At 44.8% G+C, this 25,160-nt stretch overlaps 1 protein-coding gene across 1 annotated transcript in view; it reads left to right on the top strand.

Annotated features, from left to right (window-relative positions):
- LOC102080179 (muscle M-line assembly protein unc-89) overlaps positions 1-25,160 on the top strand; it is a 156,244-nt gene that overhangs the window by 40,852 nt on the left and 90,232 nt on the right. Inside the window, exons 8-10 of the mRNA XM_025905173.1 lie at positions 1,789-2,106; positions 2,414-2,695; positions 4,197-4,529. Coding sequence (XP_025760958.1) covers positions 1,789-2,106; positions 2,414-2,695; positions 4,197-4,529 — 933 coding nt within the window. The remainder of the gene's footprint in view (positions 1-1,788; positions 2,107-2,413; positions 2,696-4,196; positions 4,530-25,160) is intronic.

Below are 25,160 nucleotides of genomic sequence, written 5' to 3'. Positions count from 1 at the left end.
GCCACGAATGTCGCACTCGCTTACGTCACTGTCATGAGACACTCTCGCAAAAAAAAATCACAGTTTTAGTAACGCTGTAACGCAGCGTGCTTACGGGAAAGTAACAGTAATCTAATTACCGTTTTTGCAATAGTAATCCCTTACTTTACTCGTTACTTGAAAAAAGTAATCGGATTACAGTAACGCGTTGCCCATCTCTGGTGGCCACACATGGGAGCACAGCTGACACACATGAACCTAAAGACAGGACAGGAGAAGTGAAACTAAATACACTGACATTGGACACAGACTTACAAAGTAAAACAGGAAACATGGAGATTAGACATGACATGAACTTAACATAACCACACGGACATGACGCATGACAGGTAGACGCACGAACCAGGGAGACTGGGTACAGGAGGAGATGACATAACCAACTAAGAAACAAAGGACTAAACAGCAACCAAGAAATTAACTAGATGAACTAAACTAGGGCACAAATGAATACCAAAGATATGTAAAAAACTCAAACACTGGGTCACATGACCCAGTGACCATAACAGCCTCTGTGTTCTGATAAGAACCACAAACACTTTATGTAGGCAGAATCATTGTCTCCTATGTGGATAACCCTGTGAGAGATTTATAAAGGTCCAAGTGGGTCCAACAAGTGGTAAACAGGCCAGTACAAGAACTCACATATAAAACCACACAGACAGAAAAGAAAACAAAGAACATCAACTAAAACGAGTCTGTCCAACCTTGTGTCATGATGTGCCAAACAAGCCTACATCATTGTGCAGTAAGCTGTGTCTAATTTTAACAGGATGAAGATGAGATTCAGTGAGATTCTGATAGACTTTTAGTTTAGTCGATTATAGGCAGAAAAGTCATGAAAAAGTCACCATTACATAAAAACAACATCTGGAACAGTACAGGATGAATCAGAGTTTGGTTTAAATTTCAGACTCCAAAAACAGAAATATTCCCTTTTTTTCTACTGTGTGAAAAACCTCTGTCATCATTACAGGTTACAGCCAAAGAACTGGACCTCAGGTTCAAAGGTCACTGAGTAAGAACAGTTTATGTTTGGTGGATGGATCTAACCAGTCAGTATTAAAGTCTCCTCTGGTCCATCTGTCAGCTCTGTACAGTATAATATTTGGTCGTGTGATTTTAAGGGTTTAATTTTAGTGTTCAGAGAGTTTCAGAGTGTAGTGATTTCTGTTTGGAGGTCAAACTGTGTTCTGAGTGAAGCAGTTGGACATTTATGAAACATCCTGATGAGATTTTGAACCACCTCAGCCGTCCCCTTACAGCCTCTCTGAGCTGCTGAAACCTTCTCTGCTCATTAAATGAGATAGAATTAAATTGTGAAACAAATGGATGAAGCTTCAGAGTCACTTTGATCTTTCTCACATTTTAAACTGTAAATGTCCACAGAACGAGCTGGAGGTCATCTCTCAATGAAGCCAACAAAACCACATCATCTGCAACAAGACACGAGATCCTGACACCACCAAACCCAACACCCTCCACCCCTCACTGCACCTAGAAACTCTATCCATAAAAGTGATGAACACAGTCAGTCACAAAGTCAAACAGCAACCAGGAAGAAGTCTGACTGATTACCAGCAGAAAGCTGCACAGCTGTTTGTGCAGCCTCTCACATCAACACACAAGCAGTTGAGCTCCAAATCAGAGAAACACTGAAAACAGGAGTGAAGAGCTGCTGATTACACAGCAGAGGACATGATGGAGGATCAACCTCACTGATGTCTGTCTGTGTTCATGTTATGCTGTCAGTTCTGCAGGTGGAGATGGTGGAGGTGACCCAGGGGGAAAAGTCTGTCCTTCTACCCTTCAGAATCAAAGACGACCTGCCTGTGGATGTAACTCTGCTGTGGAGACATGAGAATGTGACGGTCCACACGTATCAGAGAGACCAATATCAGCCTGACATACAAGGGCGCACTGAGATGAACAAAGACCCACTGACAACTAAAGACCTCAGTCTGACCCTGAAAGACCTCCACCTCACTGACAGTGGAGTCTACACCTGCACCGTCTACAACAAGGATGGACACATGCTGCTACAGAAATCAGTGACTCTCAGTGTCAGAGGTGAGTGTTACAGCTGTTTGTCCACCGTCCAAAATAGGTATAGATTTATAAGTAACAAAAAAGAATTTAGAGACTAAAACTAAGAGTTCACGTAATAAAAGTTAAACAAAAACTAAACATTTACACACAATCAAAACAAAAGTGAAAGGAGCAAACCCACTCTGGAAACTGACAGAAACTAAACTGAATTACAAAGAAAAGGCCAACACTAAATAAAAACAATGAAAGTATCAAACTATAATAACTGTAGATGATGGAGGATCACCTTCACTGACATCTGTCTGTCTGTCTCATGTTCTCCTCTCAGTTCCTGAGGTTCAGATGGTGGAAACAGTTAAAGGGGTTCAGTCTGTCCTGCTGCCATTTACAACTGATATCAAGATTCAGGATGTCACAGCGGAGTGGAAACATGAAGACAGGAAAGTTCCACAAGGACGAGCAGAGATGAAGAAAGACCCACTGAGAACTGGAGACTTCAGTCTGACTCTGAAAGACCTCCACCTCACTGACAGTGGAGTCTACACCTGCACCGTCTACAACAAGGATGGACACATGCTGCTACAGAAATCAGTGACTCTCAGTGTCAAAGGTGAGAGTAACATCTGTTTGTCCACATTACAAATCCTCAATGAAAAAGATCCAATCAAACAGCCTGTGATGCATCATGGGAATGTGACATATGTAGAATCAGTGCAGGTTTGCTGTATGTGAGTTGAGCCGTACAGTGCAGGAGAGAGAGGGTGGCTCCTGCCTCTGTTTTACAGTCCATGATTGTATAGAAGCTGTTCCAGAGTCAGCTCATGTTCACATATTTATGAAGTCTTACACTGGAAAGTCTGCTGTTGATCTCAGTAAATGAACGGGGTTTCCTCATTCCGTGTACACAGACTGGCAGATGTTGATATAAGGAGATGACGTGGTGCTCTGTAGGAAAACAGAACAAGTCCACCATCAGAGCAGACTGTTTTCTCAGTTTGATATGTAGGACTGTGTCACAGTCTAATGTTTATTAATTCCAATATATTTTAAATTGATAGCTCTTTGTGCTCTTTCAGTTTGAGCTTGTTTTATATTTAATGTTGAAGTTATGGCACAAATAACCAGAGAGCTCTAAATGAAGAGAGGATTTGAATCTTTGTTAGGCTGTTTTAGAGGAAACTCAAATAGGGGAACATATAAAGTCTAAAAGAAAATTGAAAACCATAACTAGCGGAACATGGAACTTGGAAATACACTGGGCTGAAAGAAATAGAAGAAATACAGCAGAAGTACATGAAGAAAATTCACTGAGAAGTAGAGTTGATGTTTTGACCAGGACTGAGAGAAATCAACACTATATATACACACAGAGAAGGGTAATCAGGGGAGCAGAGACAGTTGGGAAAATGAGACACAGATGTAAAAGAACAGATAATAAGATGAGGGAAGTAAAACTCACAGTAAAGAGCAAGGGATGAATAACTATCCAATAAAGCAGGAAGTGAGAAGTGAGAACTAAACATGGAAATGCAGACACAGAAAAAATGGAACAAGAAACACTGAGAGAAAAACTAAACTCTAATACAACCCAGAACTAAGAAGTAGACTAAAAACACTTAAGAAAAGTACAATTATAAAACATAAACACTAAAAACACACAAATGAAGAACCAAACAGAATATTTAAATAAAAACTTTACAAATGACATGACTGCTAAAAGACTTAAAAACCCTAGGTCAAACAGCTCAAGGCCATGACAAAGATAGACTAACAATCACAAAATTAGGGAAGCATTTCCAACTAATGAAGAAGCCAAAATTTTTACTGGCTCATGTAATGAGAGAGAAGAGTCTGATGGTGCACAACATTGTGGGCATGAGGACTTTGAAGATCCATCTTCTAGTAGCTCATCGGTCCCCAAATCTTATACTGAGTCCTTTAACCGGTACAAGATTTGGATCTATCAAAGGAAGTGTCTGATTTTGTGGGTCTGGCCTCAGTCAGAAAATCTCCTGGCTCCAGGAAGTTCAGACCTGACGTCTCTACAATGAGTCATCTAGATGTAAAGGATGTTGTCTCTCTGACTATGTTCTCCTCTGTTTTCTCTTTAGAGTACCAGCTGGAGATGGTGGAGGTGACACAGGGGAAGGAGTTTGTCCTGCTGCCCTTTAAAATCAAAGAAGGCTTCACCCAGGATGTCAAAGTGGAGTGGAAACACAAAAACAAGATGGTCCATGAGTATCAGATTGGTAAAGACCAGTGTCACTTAAAGGGCCAAGATCAGAAACAGCGCACTGAGATGAAGAAAGACCCACTGAACACTAAAGACCTCAGTCTGACCCTGAAAGACCTCCACCTCACTGACAGTGGAGTCTACACCTGCACCGTCTACAACAAGGATGGACACATGCTGCTACGGAAATCAGTGACTCTCAGTGTCAGAGGTGAGTGTTACAGCTGTTTGTCCACCGTCCAAAATAGGTATAGATTTATAAGTAATGTAGCCAAGTACAGGATAGGGTAGGGGAAGTTAAAGTAAGATGAAGAGAATGGGCCAATAGCTAGATTCGTAGGAGGGATAAAGTGAGTTTCGTGGAGAAGAATGACTGGAGCCACAGGTAAAGTTGCTTTGAATTGTATTGAACTATTTAGAAACAAGTTAACAGCACTTCATAAACAGGAATGAAAACATAAAATAAAATACAGTGACAGCAATAATAATAATAACCAGAATCCTATCTGAGCTCAGATATGTCAGTCTTGCCGGCTTAATAGTCAGTGTTCAGTCAAGTCAAATCCAATAGGTCAAAAGTCTGTGATTGGTGCGATTTCGTCCTACCGCAGTGTTGCAATTGTTCGTGGGAGAAGAGCAACCTGCCCTTCTGGGCCAACTCAAAATGGCTGTGGTTCGGTTCAAAGGGAAAGGCTCGCCATCTTCCTCGTCAGGAAGAAATCCAGGTCTCATGATCCCACAAAAACAAAAAACCTAACCTGTAAACAACAGGGCTATTACCAATTCAATTCACACTCTAATGATATATATGGCCATATGTAAATAATGTAAGTGCTATAACAAAACAAGCACAAAACATTAATCCTAATTTCTAACTATAGTCTATACAGTGCATCTTAATCATGAATGCAATCTTTAAATCACAATCAGCTTATTCTATCATCAAGGTGCACATTTGTATCAGAAATCATAAATAAACCATGAACTATGGTAGATCATTTTTTATAGTACTGCCCCTTTAACTGAATTACAGGAGCATTGCTTTGCACTGCATAGCAATGAAGCAATATGTTACTTACACTCAATGTACAGAATAAAATTACCAAAAAAATGTACAAAAGCCCACAGGCTGTAGTTTTACAGTATGTGGTAAGGCATTGGCACAATAAGAATATGCAGGGACATCTATACAGTGCCGCTCGAGCATCAAATGTAACAAAAAATAAAATAGATTCATGACCTTTAAGATCAAATTAACTTATCCAAACATCTTATCTGAGTGCGTTTAATATTCAACAGTAATACTAAACCATCATCAGCACACAAGCTGAGTGCTCAGAGTAGCTGAACTCCGTGAGAAACCCCGTGTGTTCTCCCACAGTGAAAACGTGGTCAGCTACAGCTACAGCTATGAGCATTAGCTAGTTAGCTTTTCAATTAGCCTGATTCGCCCAGTCCCAGTTTAACTCACCAGCACGCTTCTAATGTTCAACTCTCAAAGAGGATCTTGTCCACTTCATCTGCGCCCGTGCAGATCTACAACATTGAAATTGGGCCATTATATTCCCTGTTAACTTCTTGTTATCTTTTTAGCTTCAAGGTTAGCTTAACAGCTTCCGACTCACCGCGATGGTTTCAAAGTCCAAAATGTTCACAACAAATCAGGTCCAGTTCTCCAAGGTCCATGCAGATCCCCGGTATGGATATTTGCTCAATTTATCAAGTTTATGGTTATTTTCCAGCAACAAGCTTGGCGGTGAAAATCAGCGATGGTCTCGTGCACCTCCGTCTCTCTCTGTGTCTGAGCACAAGTGATGGTACAGAGCAGGGGAAGGCGGGGCTTGTTACCTCCTAACCAGTAGGGGGTGTTAAATATACTCTTTGGGGTTTTATTTTTATATTTATATTATTTATCCTTTATTATTGATTTACTTTATCTCAACTCTGTGATCAACAGAGTAATGATAAATCCCAATTAACAATAACATGTTGTAGTGCATTACTGAGTCGTGTAAACTCACTGGGTTACATCCTCCCCTCTTAAATCTCATGCACGTCCCCGTGCATGGCTCTGGTGGAATAGGCAACATCATTAGCAAGGGAGTCGATGAACGCTTTGTTCAATCCTTGAAAGAGTGATTTAACCACCGTTACTAGTGGGTTACCTAGCTGAGGGTAAGTGAGTCTTTGGGACGGTTGGCGAATTCTTTCAGATCTTCTGATCTGTGTTTCTGTTTGCAAGGTTTCAGGTTCTTCATCATTTTCAACTTGTCTTTCAGGTGAAAGTTGATGAGTTGAGTTCTCTGACAACGGTGAATCTGACAAACTGGTCAACAAAACATTTTTGTCTTTTCGAGTGTCTGTTTCAGATTCACTTGGTGTGTTGTTTTGTAGGCTTGTGTCACTTTCGCTTCGTGGTAAGTTTGCTTCACTTTCACGTTCTGTCGGAGGTAGGTCTGTTTCACTGTCCATTCGAGGTAAGTTGGTGTCAGTTGAACTTCCAATTTCGCCTTCAGGTAAGTATGTTTCAGTTTCATTCTCAGTTTCCTGCTCAGGTAAGTCTGTCATTTCCGGTAATGTGTTAGATTGTTCATTATCATTTACAGGATCTTTGTTTTGTTTGAATCCTTGTGTTGGTGGTATGGCACATACTTGGTAAAAATGTCTGTCTTTCACTTGTGGAGGTTCAGGGTAATAAAACTCATCTTCCTCTTCCTCAAGTGTTTGGTCGGAGTCAACTTCCAAAGCTGAACTTTGTCTTGTGCGTGGTCTGTTAGTTTTTGTGACTCGTTCGGGTTCATGCTCTGTTGGTGAGAGAAATCCACAGGGAAGTAACAGATCTCTGTGGAGCGTTCTGTGGGTCCATCTCCGTTTTCCGGTTTTACAGTATATACTGGTAAGTTTTCCATTTGTTTGGTAACAATATACACTGTTTGCTCCCATTTGTCCGCTAATTTGTGCTTCTCTCTCAGGCGGAGATTTCGAACCAAGACTCGGTCTCCTACATGTAGTGTGGATTCACGGATGATTTTGTCAAATCCTTTCTTGTTTTTGTCTGCTACTTTCTGGGAGTTTTTGATGGCTATTTCGTAGCTCTGTTCGAGGTAGCTTTTCAACTGCTTGACGTATTGAGAGTGAGTCAAGTGTGGCTTATTTGATTGTGGCAAACCAAAGGCAATATCAATGGGCAAGCGAGGCTGTCTACCAAACATTATCTCATAAGGAGAATAGCCTGTTACATCATTTTTTGTACAGTTATAAGCATGAGTAAGTGGTTTTACGAAGTCACGCCAGTGATGTTTCTCGGTGTCTTTCAAGGTGCCGAGCATACTGAGTAATGTGCGATTGTATCGCTTAACAGGGTTGCCACGAGGATGATAAGGACTTGTTCGGACTTTGCGGATACCGAGCAGAGAGCACAGTTCTTTGATTGTACGCGATTCAAAGTCTCTCCCTTGATCGCTATGAAGTCGCTCTGGAAAGCAATAATGAACTAGGAAGTTCTCCCATAAGTTCTTTGCAACGGTGGTGGCTTTCTGGTCTTTGGTTGGAATGGACACAGCATACTTTGTAAAATGATCCGTGATCACTAGGACGTCTTTAGTGTTTTTACTGTCTGGTTCTATTGAGAGGAAGTCCACGCAGACTAGCTCCATGGGCCTGGAAGTTTTAATATTTACCAGAGGAGCAGCCTTATCTGGCAGGGCTTTTCTACGGACACATCTCTCGCAAGCTCTCACTTTCTTTTCGACATCAATTGCCATTTTTGGCCAGTAGAAACGTGACCGAATGAGTTCCAGTGTACGTTCGACCCCTAAATGCCCCATGTTGTCATGAAGATTAAGCATAACTGTAGGGCGTAAGGAATCAGGAAGGACTAACTGCAACAAGGTCTCTGGCCCCAACTGGCGTTTCCGGTACAGCAAGTCATTTTGAAGGTCAAGACGTTTCCACTCCCTTAACAATAAGAGAACATCGCAAGACTCCGACTTAGTATTGGCTGGTGGACGTGAGTCAGCTGCCAGCAGCTTGATGACTTCACTAATGGCTGGATCTTTTCTTTGCAGGCTGACAAGATCAGTATGGGTGTATCTGGGTAAGGCTAGGAGATTGTTATCAATGCCTTCTTCTTTGAACATGTCTGGGATGGCAACTGCAGACATGGCAAGTGACTAGACTAGAGCACAAGAGGGTTCAGTCTGGTCCATGGCCATATGTCTTTGACAGGCTGCCATCACGGCATCAGATTGAAGTTGGAGCTCGACATCTTTGACTGAGGACAAGAGATGGGATCTGAACTTATCAATGGGCTGACATTCCCGGGTAAAAACTGGATCGTCTTCAGGTTTGGCATGTGGTTTCCTAGATAGTCCATCTGTATCAAGATTTTGTCTCCCAGCTCTGTACTTAATGTCAAAGTTATAGGTGGACAATGCAGCCAACCAGCGATAACTTGTGGCATCAAGCTTTGCTGTGGTTAGAAGGTAAGTCAATGGATTATTGTCAGTGATGACTGTGAATGTGTTCCCACATAAATAGTCATGAAACTTGTCAGTTATGGCCCACTTTAAAGCTAAAAATTCTAACTTGTGGGTGGGGTATCTAGCTTCACTACGGGATAGACCATGACTTGCATAGGCTATAACCTGTGTGGTTCCATTCTGCACTTGATAAAGAGCTGCCCCAAGTCCGGTTGTACTGGCATCTGTGTGTACCAGATAAGGTAGCTTTGCATCGGCATACCCAAGGACTGGTGAGGTGGTGAGTTTTTCAATAATAGTTTGAAACGATTTCTGGCACTCTGGTCCCCAACGATCACCAAAGGGTTCTTTGGGTTCAGATACTTTGGATCACTGGGTGGGTTTTTACAATGCTTTCGTCTCGGAGGATAGGTTTGGGTATTTTTAATGTTTAATTATTTAATGTTTTTAAGGTTTGGGGTCTCGTCCAGGTTTTGAGTGCTTCAGTTTTTTTTCAGTCTTTACGCCGTCTCTAGATACAATGTGGCCTAGATAACGGACTGATGTTTGGAAGAAACGACATTTGTCGGGCGAAAGTTTGAGCCCATACTCTCGGAGTCGCTCAAGAACATGAATGAGTCGGGTCTCATGATCTTCAAGGGAACTGGAAAAGACTATCAAATCATCTAAAAAGACTAACACTTCTTTCAGATTGATGTCTTTCATACACTTTTCCATAAGCCTTTGGAAAGTGCTTGGGGCATTTGTTATTCCCTGGGGCATATTATTAAATTCGTAGAACCCGAAGGGGCACACGAAGGCTGTCTTCGGCTTATCTTCTTCACACATTTCGATTTGATAGTACCCTGACTTAAGGTCCATCACAGAGAACCACTGAGATCCTGCAAGAGCAGAAAATGACTCCTCTAAGTTTGGCAGGGCATAGGCATCGCGGATGGTCTGCAAGTTAAGCTTCCTAAAATCAATGCATAACCGCACATCACCATTCTTTTTGCGGACCACCACTATCGGTGATGAGAATGGAGATTCAGATTCTCTGATTATACCTGCATCTAAGAGGGCTTGTAAGTGCTTTTTAACTGCCTCGTAATCGTGGGGATGAATCGGGCGAGATCTCTGTTTGAAGGGGGTTTCGTCTCTTAAGTTGATGTGATGTTTTATATGTGTGGCATGCCCAAAATCAAGATCATTGTGTGAGAAAACATCGGAGAAACTGTTTAGCTTTTTAGTTATCTTCTCTTTCCACTCTTCAGATAGTGGTGATTCACCAAAGTCGAAACTGAGAGGAGGCCTTGAGTTTGAGGTCTGCTGCTGAGAGTTACACATTGCAGACACCTTTTGGTCACCTTTCTTAGGCTCAGGACATGGTATGACACAGTCAGGGGCAACTAACTCAGCAATTACACAGTTAGTGGGCAATGTAATGTCATGGTTAGTCTCGTTCCTCAGCAACACAGGAACTTTATAAGGTCCGTGCTTTGGCAGAGATATAAGGCAACAATCTACAAACACACCACCAGGTAGGGAGCCGGCAGTGGGCTGTTCAATAAGTACACACTGTTCAGGCTTAGCGTGGCTAGCATGTATAAAACCTTCCAATAGTAGCTTTTGATTTGCAGGAAGGACTTCTTGGGTTCTACTTCGAAGTTTTACCAAACCAATCTTGCCACTGTCAGTTTGTCTTTTTCTGGATGCTAATGTCTTTAGCACTTGTTGGTATCCATAAGGGAGTACCTTAAAGTCAGGTAAAGTGCTCTCACAAAGATGCTCATATAAGGGGTCAAGTGTATTTGTGCCAATTAGTAGAGGTGTGTCTGAGTTTGAGCGAATGTCAGGGACAACTAAGGCAAGAGTAGATAGTTCAAGCTCTGACTGATCGAGATCTTTGGGGAAGCTCTGACTGATCGAGATCTTTGGGGAACATGATACTCGTCTCAATGTATCCCAAGTAGGGGACTGTCTGACCATTCACACCTTTGACCTCTAAGAGATCACTGATGGGTTTTATAGGATGATCAGGTAAGTGTTCTTGATAGAAGGATTTGGCAATAGTGGTTACTTGAGAGCCTGAGTTGAGCAAGCAACTACATTCAACGCCATTGATAACAACTCTGGCTGTGCATTTTCTACCCACAAGTCTTTTGGGAAGTTTAGGCACTGAGTGAACATTAGCTGTTTCACATTGGGCCTTTGTTGTCTTTTTCTTAGTGGGACTTGGTTCAGATTTAGCACCCATCTGTCCCGCGACAGGAGCTCCTTCTAGTTTAAATTAAAGGACTCATCAACTGGTCTGGATATTTCCCATTCTCGCTGCTTTTGTCTGAGAGCATTCCTTTTAGCTGCTACTAATGCTGGGTTGGGATCATTACTACAGCTGGAAGCGATATGACCATCTTCTCCACACTTGAAACAGTATCCAGGTTTGGGTTTGGCTGACACTGCAGCGATTTGTGGTATCTGTTCCGGCTTGTCCTGTGTTTTGGTACTTGTGTTCTTTTTTGCTTCCTTTTGAGGTTTCTTTGATCTTTTCTCTGTCTTGTCAGCTCTGACCTGTGCGATTTGAGACCTGAGGTCAGCGATTTGCTTCTGGAGATCAGACAAATTGCTGTCCATTTCATGCTCATAATTGTTCCTACCTTGAGAGCATGTGGTTTGCAAGTTAGAATACACACGAGTCTTTTGGATCCCCAAATGTTGTTTCATGCGCGTTGCTTTACTTACCTGTTTGTCCTCCTCGGTGCGTAGTTGGAGAAGTAGCTCCAAAAAATGAGGTGGGTCATCATTCTTTTGTTCAAGTTGAAGGTTTGCAATCAATGAGCTGTCCCAACACCCTCTGCAAAATTGTCTCAGGAGCTGTTTATTGATGTCACTAGAAGCAATTCCATCTCTTTTTAAGACTAGGTTTAACACTGTGTGCAATCTTTGCAGGTAATGTGAGGGTTTTTCGCCTCCATTTTGATTGGTATTTAAGAAACGGGCAAAGAGTTCGTCACCGTCCTCTACAGTTGCATAGGCAGAATCAAGATGTTCAAGGTAAGTTTTGGGGCTTGCTTTTGCCTCATCACTGTGGGGCACTGGCTCTTGTTCAGTGGAAGGCTCAGCTGTGTGGACATCCCCTCCCAATGACTCCCCAATTTTGGCTAGTTCATCCATCAAAAGGTCTTTAAACGATCGGTTGCTTCGTGCCACCACATCTTTAAGCTGGAAAGTCTGCTGTTGATCTCAGTAAATGAACGGGGTTTCCTCATTCCCTGTACACAGACTGGCAGATGTTGATATAAGAAGATGACGTGGTGCTCTGTAGGAAAACAGAACAAGTCCACCATCAAAGCAGACTGTTTTCTCAGTTTGATATGTAGGACTGTGTCACAGTCTAATGTTTATTAATTCCTATGAGGTGCCGTAATGGACATTATTACTGAAACGCTCTCACACACACTACTGAAATTTTACCTCTCACACACACTACTGAAATGCTCTCACACACAGTACTGAAATTTTAGCTCTCACACACACTATTGAAACGCTCTCAAACACACTACTGAAATGCTCTCACACACACTACTGAAACACTCTCACACACACTACTGAAACGCTCTCACACACACTACTGAAATGCTCTCACACACTGTTACGTCCCCACATAAAAGCTAGGCGATGAGGGTCGGGGGCAGTAACAGTTGGATCCAGGTGAAATGAAAAGAACGCCAGGCAGATGGTATGCAACACAAAATAAGTCTTTATTATAATCAATTAACTCAATAATTATATAAATAGTAACAACAGAAAGAGACAGCACCGCTGCTTTAATGATAACTCAGACAGATCAACACAAGGAGAATAGTGACCACTTCAACAAAGAAAACAACTAAGGCTTCAACAGAAAAAGACAGCAAAGCTGCTATTAACGATAACCAGGCAGGCCAAACAAAGTAATGGAGGCCGCTGTCACCTAAGCAAAACCACTACTCGGTTAAGAGCTACTCACAAAGAGCCACGCACGGTGGGGCTGGTCACACACACACACAGCAGGCCTTTTCCACACCTAGGCTGGAAACACACACTGACCAGCACAGAGGAAAACCACCAGAAACCTCTGCCACTGCTCCTACCACTCCACACCGTAGGCAGGACAATCACACACATAACACGCAACGCGGAGACACCAGAGAAAGCCACCCTCCCACATTCAGTCCATCCCCAGCTTATATGACCTCAGAGGTGATTGCTGACTGGGCCCAGGTGGTAAACGAGGCCAATGAGCAGCAGCTATGTCCTGGGGAGAGAGAAGAAGCGAGAGAGAGACAGAGGGGTGGAGCAAGAAAGGAGGAGGCGGAGAAAAACACCACGCCCACACAAGGGCAGTTTCAGGAGGCCCAGCTAGGGCCGTAACACACACACTACTGCAAAGCTCTCAAACACACTACTGAAATACTCTCACACACACTACTGAAACACTCTCACATACACTACTGAAACGCTCTCAAACAGACTACTGAAATGCTCTCACACACACTACTGAAACGCTCTCAAACACACTACTGAAATACTCTCACACACTACTGAAATGCTCTCACACACACTACTGAAATTTTAGCTCTCACACACACTACTGAAACGCTCTCACACACACTACTGAAATACTCTCACACACTACTGAAATGCTCTGACACACACTACTGAAATTTTAGCTCTCACACACACTACTGAAACGCTCTCACACACACTACTGAAACGCTCTCAAAGACACTACTGAAACACTCTCACACACACTACTGAAACACTCTCACACACACTACTGAAACGCTCTCACACACACTACTGAAATTTTAGCTCTCACACACAGTACTAAAACGCTCTCACACACACTACTGAAACGCTCTCACACACACTACTGAAACGCTCTCACACACACTACTGAAATTTTAGCTCTCACACACACTACTGAAACGCTCTCACACACACTACTGAAATACTCTCACACACTACTGAAATGCTCTCACACACACTACTGAAATTTTAGCTCTCACACACACTACTGAAACGCTCTCAAACACACTACTGAAATACTCTCACACACTACTGAAATGCTCTCACACACACTACTGAAATTTTAGCTCTCACACACACTACTGAAACGCTCTCACACACACTACTGAAATACTCTCACACACTACTGAAATGCTCTGACACACACTACTGAAATTTTAGCTCTCACACACACTACTGAAACGCTCTCACACACACTACTGAAACGCTCTCAAAGACACTACTGAAACACTCTCACACACACTACTGAAACACTCTCACACACACTACTGAAACGCTCTCACACACACTACTGAAATTTTAGCTCTCACACACAGTACTAAAACGCTCTCACACACACTACTGAAACGCTCTCACACACACTACTGAAACGCTCTCAAACACACTAATGAAACGCTCTCACACACACTACTGAAATTTTAGCTCTCACACACACTACTGAAACGCTCTCACACACACTACTGAAACACTCTCACACACACTACTGAAATGCTCTCACACACACTACTGAAATGCTCTCACACACACTACTGAAATTTTAGCTCTCACACACACCACTGAAACACTCTCACACACACTACTGAAATGCTCTCACACACACTACTGAAAATTTAGCTCTCACACACACTACTGAAATTTTAGCTCTCACACAAACTACTGAAACGCTCTCACACACACTACTGAAATTTTAGCTCTCACACATACTACTGAAATTTTAGATCTCACACACACAACTGAAACGCTCTAACACATACTACTGAAATGCTCTCACACACACTACTGAAACGCTCTCAAACACACTACTGAAATGCTCTCACACACACTACTGAAATTTTAGCTCTCACACACACTACTGAAACGCTCTCACACACACTACTGAAACGCTCTCACACACACTACTGAAATGCTCTCACACACACTACTGAAACGCTCTCAAACACACTACTGAAACGCTCTCAAACACACTAATGAAATGCTCTCACACATACTACTGAAATGCTCTCAAACACACTACTGAAATGCTCTCACACACACTACTGAAATTTTACCTCTCACACACACTACTGAAATGCTCTCACACACACTACTGAAATTTTAGCTCTCACACACACTACTGAAATGCTCTCACACACACTACTGAAATTTTAGCTCTCACACACACTACTGAAATGCTCTCACACACACTACTGAAATTTTACCTCTCACACACACTATTGAAACGCTCTCACACACACTACTGAAACGCTCTCACACACACTACTGAAACACTCTCACACACACTACTGAAATGCTCTCACACACACTACTTAAATTTTACCTCTCACACACACAACTGAAACACTCTCACACACACTACTGAAACGTTCTCACACACACTACTGAAACGCTCTCACACACACTACTGAAACGCTCTCACACACACTACTGAAATGCACTCACGCACTCCACTGAAACCAGAGGCATTTCCGCTGAACAGGAATTTTTTTCCTGACAAGGCAACTGATGGAAAAAGTGGTATTTTGCAAAACACTACAAGGATGTCTACTCAACAACCTGCTAGTACAGCGGTCCCCAACCTTTTTTGCGCCACGTACCATTTATGGCCGACAGTAATTTCACGGACCGGCCTTTAAGTTGTCTTGGATAAATACAATAAAAATAAAACCAGTACCGCTTCCAAAAAAAGAAGATTTAATTATAACACACGGGAAAAGACCCAAGGAAACAGAGTTAACAATATAAATGATATTAAAAAAAAAACAAAAAACGATAAATACCCTGAAAACAATAAATTTCAAACTCAAGCCTCAACTCTTGTGACCCGGTACCAAATGAATCACAGACCGGTACTGGTCCAGGAACTGGGTGTTGGGGACGGCTGTGCTTGTAGCTTAAGTGAAGCAGCCACATTACTTAACAATATTTTAGCTTCCTTGAATCAAGGAATGGATTCAAGGTGCAAGAGGGAATTCGGCAAGTATGTCCTGTTTCCCCTAAGCTTTTTATATTGGCAACTCAGTTGTTAACACTATTAATCAAAAATTCTAACGACATACCAGGAATATCAATTTTTAATAAAGACTTCAAAATAAGTCAATTCGCAGATGATACATCTATTTTTTTAAAGAGAAATTACGTGGTCGAGAAAACTAAATTTTCTCTAATGCTTCTCGTTTATCTCTCAGTATCAAAAAATGTGAACTACTCCCGATTCATACAAGCTCTGACTCTTCAATAGCTTTGGTTAGAGTTGAACCTAAAGTTAAATATATAGGGCTGATAATATCTAAAAAAAAACAATTAGCAGAGAAGACACTAATATTTCTAACTGTATCATGGAGATGAAGAAATCACTTAGCCAGTGGTTAACCAGAGACCTTGCTATTATTGGCAGAAACATCCTATCTAAAGCTGAAGGCATCTCCAAATTGATTTATCCTTGTCACTCTCTATATATCTCCTCTAAAAACATTAATAAGGCTAACACAGTTATTTTCAAATTTTTGTGGAGGAATAAAACCCATTACATTGAAACATCTCAGAAAAATATTGTCTAAACTGTTCTCAAAGAGAATATAACAAATTTTGTGAACTGGTCCCACTGCCTCTGCTTCATTTGATTAAAAATGTTATGATATACAATAAGTTCCCATCTGTGCTCCCAAATTTATTGCTAGAGCAATGTCAGCTGTTTGATAAAAATGCAATAATAGATTTATTAGTAGTTTCTTCAAAGACAAAATATTTCATAGTTGCAACAGAATGGTTACATTGCATGGTTCTAATTTAGTTATTTCATATACTGGATAAAGCATACTGTAGCGGGCCAGGGCTGTTCGGGGTTTGTTCGGTTATTACAGTTATGTGTTTGTTGTCATGTTGTTATGGTCATGAGTGAGGCGCTCTCTCAGCGACTGTGTTTCCGGTGAGAGAGCGCCTTTTTTTGTTGTTTTATGTTGCTGCCGTGCTGAGGAGGGAGGTAGCGGCAGTGTTCTGGGCCGCTTGTAAATAAACGGGTGCTCCCAAAGAAACCTTTGTCTCCTCCGTGACTGAGCTCGCCACATTGGGGTCAGAAGTGGGATTGCTCACCCTCGCCATAATGGAGAGAGACATTCGGAGGCTGGAGCAAGCTGTCGAGGAGAGCATCCGCTGCTTGGGAAGCTGGCGATCGAGGAGAGAGGAAGCGAGCGGCCATGTAAGTCCCCCGACGGCGCGAGTCGCACTTCGCGACAGATGCTAGGGCAATGCTTCATGGGCTGCCTCTGTCGACCGACACACCGAGCCCCCGACAGCGAGCAGTGACGCCTGCAACGCCAGCTAAGGTACCGAAATACAATGGGCTAACCCCGCTAGAGCCCTACCTCTCACAAGTACGGCTAGCCGCGAGGCATAATGGCTGGAGCGACGAAGAGGCTGCTACACACTTAGCGCTAGCATTGGAAGGAGATGCACTGCAGGTACTCCTTGACCTAGCCCCGTCAGACCAGCATGAGCTCCAGACCCTCACCATAGCACCGAGAGGCGATTCGGGCAGGGGCACTCCACTGATCAGAGCAGAGAGCAGCTGACCAACCGGAGCTGTCGGCCGGGGGAGAGCCTGGGCACCTTTGCAGCGGACGTGTTGCTGCATGCTCATCGTAGCTACCCGGAGTTCCCAGCAGCAGCCCGTGAGGAGCTTAGCCTGCACGCTTTTCTGCGAGGACTTTTTCCAGAGCGACTACGTCAACACGTCCGCCTGGCCATGCCTCAAACTCTCCGTGAGGTGCTCCTTGAGGCTGAGAGGGCCGAGCTGGTGTTCACCTCGCAACCTAACCAGCAGGTGCCCCCCCCCAAACTGCCCCCAAATCAGAGTCGCAGACTGCGACGGGGAGGTCGCCGAGATATGCCAGCTGCAACCCTCGGTGCCCCGGAGGCGACCACCGCTCCAGCTTCCTGCCCCCCTCCAAGGACGATGCATGGTGGTGGGCCGAGTTGGGCACCTCAAAGGACTCTACCTGAGCTGCTGTGTTGAGGACCTGCCATGCCAGGCCCTGGTGGACACGGGGTCCACCATTTCCCTGATACGACCTGGCGTGCTCCCCGGAACGTCCGGGCCATTGGTGAAGGGTTGGTCGCCCACCGACACCCAGCTGATGACGGTGACGGGTGAGAAGGCTGATATGCGGGGGAAGAAACCGTTGCGGGTCCGAGTGATGGATCTGGAGCTGGTGCACGACTTCTGGCTTGCTGACATTCAAGACCAGTGCATCATCAGCCTTGATCTGCTGACCCGCTGGGGGGCCTGCGTCGACACCACAAAGCGGGCTATCACTCTTGGCACAGTCTCTTGCCCTCCAGTGCGGTCAAAAGCAGGGAGCAGAGGGAACCCGAGCCAGACGAGACAGGCGTCGGGCGGCTGCCGCTCAGCAGATTTCGGGTGCCGGTGGCTCCGGGTCATCTCTACTCACCTCAGCCCCGGTCTCTCAGCCCGACAAATCTCCCTCGACCGAGACAACCGAGGCTGTTGGTGACCTGTGGCAGCGCAGCAGCGTAGGTCTCAACGTTGACCAGTGCCAGCGGTTGAGGTGCCTCCTGGACGAGAATGTGGACATCTTTGCCGCCAGTGACAAAGACTGCAGGCAGATGGGGCTGGTCCAGCACACCATCGACACCGGCTCTGCTCAACCCATCCGTCTGCACCCACACCGGCTGCCCCTCTCCAAACGGCAGGTGGCAGAGGAAAAGATCCGTGAGATGGCTGCGGCTGGGGTGATCGAGCCGTCCAACAGCCCATGGGCGGCACCCGTGGTCCTGGTGAGGAAGAAGGATGGCAGCCCGAGGTTCTGCATGGATTTTCGCCGTCTCAATGCAATCACCAAGAAGGACTCGTACCCGCTTCCACGGATCGACAAGGTCCTGGATTACGTTACCGGCTCCAGCTGGTTCAGCTCCCTCGACCTACGCAGCGGCTACTGGCAGGTGGAGCTAGCCCCCGAAGCAAGGCCTAAGACTGCATTCACCATTGGACAGAGGCTGTGGCAGTTCAGGGTCATGCCATTTGGGCTCTGCAATGCGCCAGCGACGTTTGAGAGGCTGATGGAGAGGGTGCTTGTGAACATCCCTCGTAGCCGCTCTGTTGTGTACCTGGATGACATGTTGGTGCACGGTGGCGACTTCGACAGTGCACTGTCTCACCTGAGCGAGGTCTTCAGCGCCATCCGTCGAGCTGGGCTGCGGCTCAACCCTGCGAAGTGCCGGCTGTTGGCGAGAGAGACTATGTTCTTGGGCCATGTGATCAGCGCTCAAGGTATCGCCACCGATTCCGCAAAGGTGGCTGCGGTCCGGGACTGGCCGACTCCCTCGAACGTCAAAGAACTGCGGAGCTTCCTGGGCCTAGCCTCCTACTACGTCGGTTCATCAAGGGGTTGGCGACGATAGCCAGCCCCCTCCACTGCCTGACTGACAAGGGCCAGCCGTTTGGCTGGGGTGATGCCTGCGCGGCGGCTTTTGCACAGCTGAAGGAGGCCTTCACCAGAGCCCCAGTTCTGGCCTACCCCGACGCCCGGCAACCTTTCATTGTGGACACTGACACTAGCAATGTAGGAGTCGGGGCGGTCCTTTCCCAGCAGGGCGAGGCCGGAGAACGAGTGGTGGCATACTTCAGCCGTGCTCTGGGGCGAGCCGAGAGGAACTACTGCGTGACCCGTCGGGAGCTGCTGGCCGTAGTGCTAGCGGTGCAGCACTTCCGGCCATACCTGCACGGTTGCCGGTTCCTCCTGCGCACTGACCATGCATCTCTGACCTGGCTCCTGAACTTCAAACACCCAGAAGGTCAGGTGGCCCGCTGGCTGGAGGTCCTTCAGGGCTACAACTTTGAGATCCAGCATCGGGCAGGTCGGCAGCATGGCAACACTGATGCCCTCTCCAGACGGCCCTGCATGGCCGTCGAGTGCCGCTACTGTCTGCGACAGGAGGAGCGGGCTCAGGAGGTGCTGGAGGTGGCTATTGCTCAGGCCACAGCCAGCGGAGGGGGGTGGCTCCCACTGACAACGCAGCAGCTGAAGCGGGAGCAGGAGGCCGACGCGACGTTGGGTCAGGTGGGGGCCTGGCTGGAGGCGGCGCAATGCCCAGACTGGAAGGGGGTGTTGGGTCAGGAGCCCGAGGTGAAGGCCTACTACTCCCAGCACAACAACCTGGAGACCCACGACGGCCTCCTGTACCGGAGATGGCGGGCCCCCGGTCAGGGCAGAGATCTCCTGCAGCTGTTGGTGCCTCAGTCGTTGCGGTCGCAGGTGCTTGAGCTTGAGCTTGGGGGCAGGCCACTATGGGAACGCCAAAACTCTCCGCCGCCTCAGGGGACGGTTCTACTGGCCTGGCTGTCGACGGGATGTGGAACTTCACGTGCACTGCTGTGACACCTGCACGGCGCAGAAGGGCCCCACTCAATGCTCCACTGCCCCCCTTCAGCAGTACTTGGTGGGGGCCCCGATGGAGTGAGTGGGAGTGGACGTCCTAGGGCCTTTCCCCGTTACGGAGTCAGGGAACCGGTACGTGCTGGTGGCGATGGACTATTTCACAAAGTGGCCGGAGGCCTACGCGGTGCCGGACCAGAGTGCGACGACGACGGCAGAGAGGCTGGTGGAGGAGATGTTCGCCCGTTTTGGGGTCCTGGCTGAGCTCCACAGTGACCAGGGGCGCAACTTCGAATCGAAGGTCTTTGGGGAGATTTGCCGGCGGCTGGGGGTGCCGCGAAGCGACGGCTTGGTTGAGCATTTTAACCGCACACTGGCTACCCAGCTCGCCATTCTCACTAGCCGCCACCAGCGGGATTGGGACCGACATCTGCCCCTGGTCCTTTGGTCGTATCGGACTGCGGTTCAGGAGTCCAGCCAGTGCACGCCTGCCGCTTTGATGTTTGGGCGGGAGCTCCGGACGCCTGTGGATCTGGTGTTTGGGTCCCCCCTCGCCCCGAGCCGGAGATTGACGGTGGGCCAGAGATGGACTACTACAGGAGGCTGAGGGAGCGGCTGCAGGTGGTTCACGACTACACCGGGGGGAGGCTTTTGTGCCTGGTGACAAGGTTTGGGTGTACTGCCCGGTTCGCAAGAGAGGAGTGTCCCCCAAACTGTGCAGTCACTGGCAAGGGCCGGCGGAGGTCGTGGAGCGGCTAACGGAAGTGGTGTACCGTATCCGCATGCCGGGCCCGGGGCGCATGGTGGTGTTGCACCGGGACAGGCTTTCACCGTACCGACCGCTCGCTCCGGCAGACGCCGGGGCAGGGGATGCTGGTGACACCCCAGGTTCTGATCCGAGTGACTTTTCCCCCGCCGGTCGAGACCAGCCGGTGCACCAGAAGAAGGCATCCGGACACTTACAGGACTTTGTGTGGGGTAATGGGGCTGTCGGGGACGACTGACCCCTTAGGTGGGGGCTATGTAGCGGGCCAGGGCTGTTCGGGGTTTGTTCGGTTATTACAGTTATGTGTTTGTTGTCATGTTGTTATGGTGACGAGTGACGCACTCTCTCGGCGACTGTGTTTCCGGTGAGAGAGCGCTTTTTTTTGTTGTTTTATGTTGTTGCCACGCTGAGGAGGGAGGTAGCGGCAGTGTTCTGGGCCGGTTGTAAATAAACGGGTGCTCCCAAAGAAACCTTTGTCTTCTCCGTGACTGAGCTCGCCACAATACTAAAAATTTATGAAATAGCCTATTCTACCTAAAGTTGAAGAAACACACTTAAAGTAATAAACAAAATTAATCGTGTCGCAGTTTTGAGGTGGATCAATGTTCTTTTTGTACTGATGAAAATGAAACCCTAGAACATCTTTTTTTCTATGCCCTATCACACAATGGATATGGTGCAACTTAAAAAAATTGGATTTCCCTAAATATTAATGATGTGCCACTATTTGAATTACATCATAAAATTTTTTATATGGATCATCTAGCATTGGGTGTCATCATCATACTTTTGAGTAAATATCATATCCATTGTGCTAAATGGAGGAACGCTAAGCCTTCTCTCCCTGGTTTTATTAATGGTTTTAAGATATTTTTTCTTTGCTAAAAAAGACAAAAAGCACATAAAAAAATTAACCAGGATAATGCCCGTCTGCTATTCTAAATTTTGACTTATGCTGAGGCTTATATATTGTTAAGTAATGCAGCTGCTTCACTTAGGCTACTAGCAGGTTGCTGAGTAGACATCTGTGTAGTGGTTTGTTTGAAATCTACCACTTTTTCCTTCAGTTTTCTTGTCAAGAAACAACTTCCTGTTCAAACGAAACGCCTTCCTGTTTAACTGAAACGCCTTCCTGTTTAACTGAAACATCTTCCTGTTTAACTGAAATGCCTTCCTGTTTAACTGAATTGCCTTCCTGTTTAACTGAAACGCCTTCCTGTTCAACTGAAATGCCTTCCTGTTCAACTGAAACGCCTTCCTGTTTAACTGAAATGCCTTCCTGTTTAACTGAAACGCCTTCCTGTTTAACTGAAATGCCTTCCTGTTCCACTGAAACGCCTTCCTGTTCAACTGAAACGCCTTCCTGTTTAACTGAAATGCCTTCCTGTTCAACTGAAATGCCTTGGTTTTTCAGTAGTATGTGTGAGAGCATTTCAGTAGTGTGTGTGAGAGGTAAAATTTCAGCAGTGTGTGTGTGAGAGCGTTTCAGTAATAATGTCCCTTACGGCACCTCATAAATTCCAATATATTTTAAATTGATAGCTCTTTGTGCTCTTTCAGTTTGAGCTTGTTTTATATTTAATGTTGAAGTTATGGCACAAATAACCAGAGAGCTCTAAATGAAGAGAGGATTTGAATCTTTGTTAGGCTGTTTTAGAGGAAAGTCAAATAGGGGAACATATAATGTCTACAAGAAAATTGAAAACCATAACTAGCGGAACATGGAACTTGGAAATACACTGGGCTGAAAGAAATAGAAGAAATACAGCAGAAGTACATGAAGAAAATTCACTGAGAAGTACAGTTGATGTTTTGTCCAGGACTGAGAGAAATCAGCACTATATATACACAGAGACAAGGGTAATCAGGGGAGTAGAGACAGGTGGGAAAATGAGACACAGATGTAAAAGAACAGATAATAAGATGAGGGAAGTAAAACTCACAGTAAAGAGCAAGGGATGAATAACTATCCAATAAAGCAGGAAGTGAGAAGTGAGAACTAAACATGGAAATGCAGACACACAAAAAAAGGAACAAGAAACACTGAGAGAAAAACTAAACTCTAATACAACCCAGAACTAAGAAGTAGACTAAAAACACTTAAGAAAAGTACAATTTGTGGAATTACAGGGATTATTTTACATAACCATCATCTTATCATTGCAGTAATTATCATTTCATCAAAGTGTTTATTGAAGCTGCTGGCATTATGTTATAATTTTTATTATAGGGGTTATCATAATCAAATATTAACATGTTTATTACAGGTGCAGTTATAACTACTTTAAAATGATTGAGTTAAATATATGTATCATAACTCATATGCTGAGTATATTGTTACAGTAAAATAGTAGCTGAGCAAAGGCCTGAATGTATTCAGCTTCTTGTGGTATTTGAGTTTGCTTAGTTACAGGTGACGTAAGGATGTCCAGCCCATGGTGACCTCAAAGGCCTTAGATCATCACCATATTCTTAAGAGGATGCCAGAAAGAGGAACCTCTATGTTGCAGTTAATTCTTAAAATACATGAATGTTCTGGACATGCAAATTATGTGTTTGTAAGCGCAAGAAGGGGCGTTACAATACCCTGATGTTATAAAAGCAATCTAGAGTGTATTTTGGGTAGAGATGTACAACTGTTTTGCAGTTTGCACCTCTCCACGCTGCGTGCATTAAAATCAATTGTTTGAACCACCTCTTCTGGACTATCATTGTTTTACTCTCATCCTCAATTTCGAACCCGTAACATTTGGTGCATTGGCCGAGGTTGAGTAGAGAGAGTTGGAGGTTGAGACTGAGAGGGTCCAAGGTGCTCGAACGAGCAGACACGAGTCAGTGGTCGAAGTGAGTGGACATAAGCCGGCTTATTCAAAGGTAAGGCACTACCTGTTGAATTATTTCCAAACAGTGCTGAATTGGTTCTGACAAAATTGAAAGTCTACTCACTGAAAATTACTGGTAAAGGTCTGTTTTGATTTTGGTGAAAATCTCATGAGAATTGAAGTTGAAGTAATGATAATGTAAGGTTAAGTGACAGTACTGATTAAAGGAAAAGCAGTTGGACTGCTACGAGGATTTAAATGCAGTTGGACTGCTAAGGAAAGAGAATTTAAAGTAGTTGGACTACTGAATTTAGGATTATAGGTAATTTGGAAACTGTGTATGGTGATACAGTCATAATTGAATATAAAGCTGGGCTTGGACATCAATAAAGTCGGTTTTGTGGTTTCATAGGATGTCTTTAAAATACAAGTAAATTTCTGTAGAACGGAACTGTGGGATGTTCTAGGAAGTGCATTGTCGGAAGGTGACGCTTCCAATTTGTCGGTGACGATCGACATCTTCCTCTGGGAGGGATAGTTCACTTGGCAAGTGTGGAGAACAACGACGCTCCTAAATAGCTACTGATTGGATCAGTTTACCGTTTGGAACGGTTTATGCACTTTTTTGGGTAGTAAAGGTTGGACCTTGGGCGTTGGACGCTTTTAAATTGACTTAGGAACTTTAGCAATTAGACCAGACACAGGTTGGACCTGATACTGGGTCATTGATTATCAAAAACTTGGAGTTTGTCCCTTGGAGGGTTAATTCAAATTTTGTCTAAATTATGTAGGTTGTGCAATTTAAGGCCTTGTAAATATTATTTAATTTATCAGACGTCTCTGTGTTATAATTTTTATGTTTGTATATAGGCTCTGTCTGCCACGGGCACTGCAGCAGGCTGGTTATTTTGAGAGTGTGTCTGTGTCTATGTAAATGAGATGCCTGTGACTTATTTAGAGTGACATTTCCTGTTTACTAATGAGTGGCTAATGACTGACTGCAGAGCCAGGGTTAAGGACGACTTCAATCTGTGCTTTAAGGGAAGAAATGCAGTTTATGTTTATTATATTTGTGTGACTGTTGTTGATTATGATAAGTATTTCATGATAACTGTAGAATATGAGTATGGGGTTTGCTTGACACGTGTCTCTACTAGGTAAAACTGTGTAAGACTGATAGGAAGTTTATAGAGACTGCTACACATGGCTGATGCCTGTATTTAAGACGCTGGAGTTGTTTATTACAAGACTGTAAGTAAAGTTTTATTTCTTGCCATGACTGTATGAATTTTTGCTGGGTTTTGAGATAGGATACATAAACTGTTGATACTT

The sequence above is a fragment of the Oreochromis niloticus genome, linkage group LG3 (assembly GCF_001858045.2).
Source record: "Oreochromis niloticus isolate F11D_XX linkage group LG3, O_niloticus_UMD_NMBU, whole genome shotgun sequence".
NCBI classification, from domain to species: Eukaryota; Metazoa; Chordata; class Actinopteri; order Cichliformes; family Cichlidae; genus Oreochromis; species Oreochromis niloticus.
This window is presented reverse-complemented; position numbering and strand designations above follow the sequence as displayed.